The sequence below is a fragment of the Myodes glareolus genome, chromosome 1 (genome assembly GCF_982192425.1).
Source record: "Myodes glareolus chromosome 1, mMyoGla1.1, whole genome shotgun sequence".
Taxonomy (NCBI): domain Eukaryota; kingdom Metazoa; phylum Chordata; class Mammalia; order Rodentia; family Cricetidae; genus Myodes; species Myodes glareolus.
Window position 1 is genome coordinate 66,817,518 of NC_142026.1, and position 5,984 is coordinate 66,823,501.

At 52.6% G+C, this 5,984-nt stretch overlaps 1 protein-coding gene across 1 annotated transcript; it reads right to left on the minus strand.

Moving 5' to 3' along the window:
- Nucleotides 1-1,423: 1,423 nt before the first annotated feature.
- Nucleotides 1,424-5,984, minus strand: Ptgir (prostaglandin I2 receptor). The gene is made up of 2 exons (XM_048431668.3): nucleotides 4,784-5,984; nucleotides 1,424-3,723 (listed from the first exon to the last, which is right to left on the minus strand). Exons 1-2 carry the CDS (start codon nucleotides 5,549-5,551, stop codon nucleotides 3,328-3,330), a joined length of 1,164 nt encoding a protein of 387 aa, XP_048287625.2. The 5' UTR covers nucleotides 5,552-5,984; the 3' UTR covers nucleotides 1,424-3,327.

Sequence of the window (5,984 nt, forward strand, 5' to 3'; positions counted from 1 at the left end):
AAAACAAAACAGAAACACTCCCTGCTACTCTGCTGGATTGCTTCCTAAATCCTTAGCCCAGTGCAGTCACCACCTCCAAGAAGCCCTCACTGCTGTCCATCTGAGCCCTGACCACATGAACACAGGGCTGTCTTCCCACTGAACAGGGAGCCCCAAGAGAGCAGAATCAGGGTTGTGTCTGTCACTGGCGTGTCCCAAGTCAAGATAGGTGAGAAGGAGACACAGATGTATCCTGGCAGGCTGCCATCGTGGTATTGAAAGGGGTCAGAAAGGTGGGGGAGGAAGCAAAATTTAAGTGACCTTTTTTCCATCTTCTAGGGTGCTAGGCGTTGACACCCAAGGCTCACACTTGTGAAATACACACTCCACCCCTGAGCAGGAAAGCCCCCACCTCCACCCAGTTCTGAAAATTGAATAGAATATGGAGCCTAGGGCCCCAACTAGGCAAGCGATGGCTACTGAACCACATTTTTGTTTGTTTTTGTTTTTCGAGACAGGGTTTCTCTGTGTAACTTTGGAGCCTGTCCTGGAACTCACTCTGTAGACCAGGCTGGCCTCGAACTCAGATCCACCTGCCTCTGCCTCCCGAGTGCTGGGACTAAAAGCGTGTGCCACCACCTCTCGACTTGAACCACATTCGTTTAAGCCAGAGCTGGCCTTACATTTTCTGTTGCTGGGGATAGACCTGGACCTCCTACTCTACAGCCAAAACCAAGACCACAGGTGTACGCCACCATGCTTTGCTCCTTTGTTTTTAGACAGTGCCTTCCTGTATAGTCAAAATTAGCCTCAACCTCTCCAGCACTGAGATTATAGGTATAAGCCCCTGTGCCCAGCTGACCTTTTTGGGGTTTTTTTGTTGTTGTTTTGTTTAAAACAGAGTTTCTGTATGTAACCTCCCTGACTGTCCTGGAACTTGTTCTGTAGACCAATCTAGCCTCGAACTCACAGAGATCCATCTGCCTCTGTCTCCCGAGGGATTGAAGGCGTGTGGTACCACCACCCAGCCAGCTGACTTTTTATTAATAACTTCAACTAATATACTGTTATTCTGCTAGGATTGATTTGAAGCTAGGCATGGTAATCTATACCTATAACTCCAGCCTAGGGAGGTAGAAGGATCGGGAATCCAAGATTATCCTCTGCTGCCTGGCAAGTTCCAGACTAGCCTGGGCTCCATGAGACTCATCTGAAGATTTTTAAAGTGCTCTGGGGTGACGGTTCCGTGAGTCATGAGCGCCAGATCCCAGCCCCACAAAGCAAGCCGGGTGTCCCAAAGCACCCGTAGCTCCAGCCCCAAGGAATCCAGTGCACTCTTCCTGCTTCTAAACATGCAAAGATGCACATTCGAGCTCATGTGCATGCACACGCACACACACATGCACACACGCGCATACACACACAAATCTAAGAAAATAGCATGAACGTTTCTAGAAGTTTTCATTATTTTTCAGCATTACATTTTTTTATTCTGTTAAAATACCCGTAAATAAAAATGACCATTTTAACCATTTACTACTCACAGACAATTATAGATTCAATGGTATTTAGGCCATTGACTGTCAGCCACTATTGACATACTGTACCTTCCAGTGCCTTCAGACTGATCGACTCAGCCTAGTTGGGTTTATAATTTTGTTTGTTTGCTTATTTGGTTTGGTTTTATGAGACAGATGTTCTCTGTGTAACAGTCCTGGCTGTCCTGGATCTTGCTCTGTAGACCAGGCTGACCTTGAACTCAGAGATCTGCCTGCTTCTACCTCCCAAGAGTGCACCACCACGTCCAGCTTGTTTTGTGATTTTTTCTGTTGTTACATGGTTTTGGAGACCGAGTCTCAAGTACCCCAGGCTTGAACCTTGAACGCTCTATGTAATACTTGGGGATGACCTTGAGCTGTACCCCTCCTGCCTGAGCATGTGCATGCTGGGATCGCAGGCCTGCACCTCTGCACCCAGCTTACCTGTTTTCACCTTTCCTGACACTCCTGCCTCTTGCTGGAAGTGATCAGAAACATATTTACTAGGGGTAAGAAAAGTTAAAACAAATCCTTTGTTTTCTAATTGTGTTTGCCCATATGACAATATTGACAGCAACTTCCTTCCAGGTCCTGTGCTAAGTTGCTCTTTTTGGGGGGTGGGGGAGTGTGTTATTCAATCCTCACAGCATCCCTGTCAGATAATAATGAAAAGGAAACTGAGGTACAGAGAGAGGCCTAAGAAAACGGTTGACGTAGACTTCTCCACATTCCCACTGCGTGACCAGGCTATGAGATTGGCCTCTCTGGGCTTTGGTCCCCGCTTCCCCGGAAAGGCTCCATTAATATGGTTAACATGGTGCCAAGCAGATGGAGTGGGAGGGTGAATGACCCGAGTAGCTGAGAAATGGGAACCAGAGCAGCAATGAGGAGCATCTCTGTTCACCCTCCCTCCAGCTGACTGACTCACTTCCCTTCATGCTAGTCAACTCATTCCCAGGCTCCCTGCCTTCCATGCTTGGAGGCCAGGGAGAGTGGATGCCTGCTGCCTTCAGGTTCCCGCAGGAGTTTGTTGAGTGAATGAGTGAAATCTTTGTGGCGGTTCCGAAGATGGTGAGTTGAGGTCCAGTTCTAAAAGGAGGCAGTTGTCCGTTCCAGGATGGAGAGACAGGTTTGGGACATACATTAGCACCATCTCTGGCTTGCCCCCTGCCCCCTCCCCCAAAGTTCACATAGCATAATTCTCTCGAGCTGTGGTGTTTCTCAGGCCATTTCTGTGCCAGACACATGTCCAGTAATGTCATCGACTGTGAAGTGGCCTTCCCTTCTCATTTCCTTTTGCGGTTCAGGACCCCCAAGTCAGATAGGGAATGGGAAATGGAGGAGGGCAGGAATGGTTCTGAGAGAGGTTGCTGGAATGGCTTGGGACAGGGCATGACTGTGTGCCCCCTGGGGATCTGGAGTAGGCATCCAGGGGTCCCCTTGGTGGAAGTGGAGATCAGAGACTCTAACCCCAGCATACTGGAGTCCACAGAAGCCACTGGAAACTTTTCTGTTCCCTAAATATTTGGACAGTGAGATAGATGGGAGAACTCAGGGCCAGAGCAGCCCGGCCAGGCCCCAGTTATTTTGAGAGAATCTTTCTTGAGAGCCACAGAACGTGCCTCCAGCATCCCTCGCCCTCTTCCCAAGGCCTGTAGCCTCCGTCCCAAAGGAGGAAAACAGCAGCAGGCACTCCCAGACTTTGAGGATTAGATATGTGTCTCCCACCATCATCAGTTGAGTCCCTGATCTTCTGGCTTCTGATCCTGTGACACTGGGCCCAGGATGGCATGCAGGACCAGCTAAGATGTCAGCAGAGGGAGCAAGCAACCATGGCTTCTCTTTTGGATGGCTTTCCCACAGAGCAGCTATCGCCCCCAGACAGAGGCACAGCAGTCAATGGTGCCACCTGCCCGGTGCCCCAGGATGTCAGGGGCACCCAGTTCCCTTCCTTAGCCTGGAGAGCAGTGGGAGCCAATGGGTCTCTTCTCCCCGATGAGGGCCGGAAAAGGGTTGTCTGTAAGTCCCCACGGACAGAACGGGCACATAAACAACAGAACCAGAGCTTGAGGCGTTGGAAGACAGCCTTTCGGAAAAGGATGAAGACCCAGGGGTCCAGGATGGGGTTGAAGGCATTGAAGCGGAAGGCGAGGAGGTCCCCCATCTCACTGCTGTCCGGGGCAATGGCCTGGGTGAAGCCTCGGATCTGAGGGGCAGGGCAGATGCATCATGGTTTTGTTCTCCCTCATCCCTATACCCTACCTCACACTTCTTGCCCACAGGGATGAGGAGTTGTGGCAGGTCGGAGAGGAAGGAAATGAGATACAGTGAAGAAAGATGCAGACTGGATTGCCAATGTGCGCATGCATCCGGAAAGCGACAGACATAAAACCCCCCAGGAAACAGCTAACAGCAGGCAGAGGAAAGACGGGGCTGGGGCAAAGGCCACCCATCTACCAGACCCACCCTTTGTAGTTAAGATGACCTCCCCCAACCCCCACAGGTGCCTAAGCCCACTAGGGCTCCCCAAACCTCATGTAGAGCCACCCTTAGGGGTGGGTTTGACAGTCACTGTTAGCCCTCAGAAGGTTTAAACTCTCCAAATCCATCCCAGTCCCTATTCTGAGACCCAGCATAGAAGTGTGACTAGAGGGTGTCACCCGCACTGGCTGTTAGAGTGGGAGGGACAGCACATGGTCCCTGTGGGGAGCAGCGAGAGTGGGAAGCCAAAAGGGTGGGGAAGACAAGGGTGGGGTCTGGGCTCAGAGCATGGGAGCTCGTGGTTGTATGGTTACATGAGAGAGCAGGATGGAGGCTCCGTTTGTGTGATCACGGGCAACACACACTATCATCCTCCTGTAAAAGGGGATGGGACTTTGGTGTCATTTCCTGCCTGGTGCTTCTGAAATGATTGTGTAAGGTCAACCTGAAGTTTATCTGAAGAGGCATTTGGAAGCCATTAAGCATTGTGTTGGCAGAAAGCAAGTGTTCATGAATCGTGTGGATCCTGTTCTCTCCATAATGGTGTGTTTGATTGGGAAGCGGGGTTGAGAGGAGAAGCTAAGGGCTGGGGGGTGGGGAGGTGTCTAGTGGAGAAAAGAAAGTGGGGAGACTTCTTAAAGTAGTCAGATATTGGGCGGAGCACACAGTTACTGTCTCACCCATTTTGAGCCTCGGTTTCCACATCTGCCAAGTGGGCATGATAGATGAAGAACAGAGCTGCCCTCCTCCCCTCCTCCTGCACCTCAGTTCCAAGAGACACTTACCGTGAGAGGCAGGGAGCACACAGCCATGATGCCTGTCATGAGGGCCAGCAGAATCAGGTGGTCAACTTCGTCCTCCCGTGCCCGAGAGGTCGGCACTAATGAGCCATGGTGGCGTCTCTGCTGGCGGTACATGTGGCAGAGGCTGAGAGTGACAGAGCCGTTGCAGAAGAAGATGGAAGTCACCAGCAGGGCCACGAGACTGGCATAGGCCAGGGAGAAGGCACATCCACCAGGCTGGGTGGAACGCATGCGGATGAAGCACCAGCTCCCGGGACAGTACTGCTGATGCTCGCCCAGGCCCAGCAGGGGCAGTGAGCAGAAGAGGCAACAGAAAGCATAGATGGCAGGCAGGGCCAAGCGGGCACAGCGTGGCCCGTCCAGCTGGGCGTACAGGTAAGGATGACTGAGTGCCAGGCATCTCTCCACAGCCATGGCAAAGAGAATGAGCGTGGAGGCCAGGCCAAAGAAAGTCATGGCAAAGGCGAAAGTGTCGCACAGCGCCGACCCACCGTGGGCCAGGCCCAGCAGGGAGCTGTTTCGAGCATAGGCCACGAACACCGCGGGGCTCAAGAAGCACGTGCCCAGAAGATCTGTCACCGCCAGCCCGGTGACCAGCACTGCGAAGGCCGATGGGTGTGACTTCCGTCTCGCACCCAGGATGCCCAGTGCCAGCCCGTTGCCCACCACGCCGGCCACGAACATCAGGGTGCTGGTGGCAGGTCCTACCGAGTCTCGCACATAGGTGAGGTTCCGGCAAGAATCTGCCATGCCCTGCCACTCTCTGACACCCAGGGGTGGCAGGTGGGTGAGTGGTACCAGGATGTCCACTGCTGGCCACAGTCGTCACAGCAACCAGGATCTGCCAGTCGGTCCCCAGTTTCCCGAGTGCTTTTCAGTCTTCGTGGTTTGTCTTCTCCAGTGCTTGTCACTCTCCTGTTTCTTCCCCTCTCTGTCAGCCCTTCCTTCTGATGTCTCTCCCTCGTCCCCTTGTACACTTGAGTTCCCACTATCCCCAGTCCCTCCCTCTACAGTTCTCTGCCCACCCCTTTACATTTCTGCTTTCCGGACCTTCAGCACTTCTGCCTTCTCTGCTGTCCAGCCCCACAGTCTCCTGTCTGCTGGTCTGTGTAGGTCTCTGTCAGCTTCTCCCTCCTAGGGCCCGCCCTCCTCCTCATCTTGCCTGCTGCCCCAGCTTTTTTTC

Bases quoted from the DNA above. Each gene is read 5' to 3' on its own strand.
- Ptgir (XM_048431668.3), bottom strand. From the start codon at position 5,551: ATGGCAGATTCTTGCCGGAACCTCACCTATGTGCGAGACTCGGTAGGA. The intron at 3,724-4,783 runs GTAAGTGTCTCT...CCTGCCCCTCAG, and splicing joins TGTGCTCCCTGCCTCTCACG to ATCCGAGGCTTCACCCAGGC.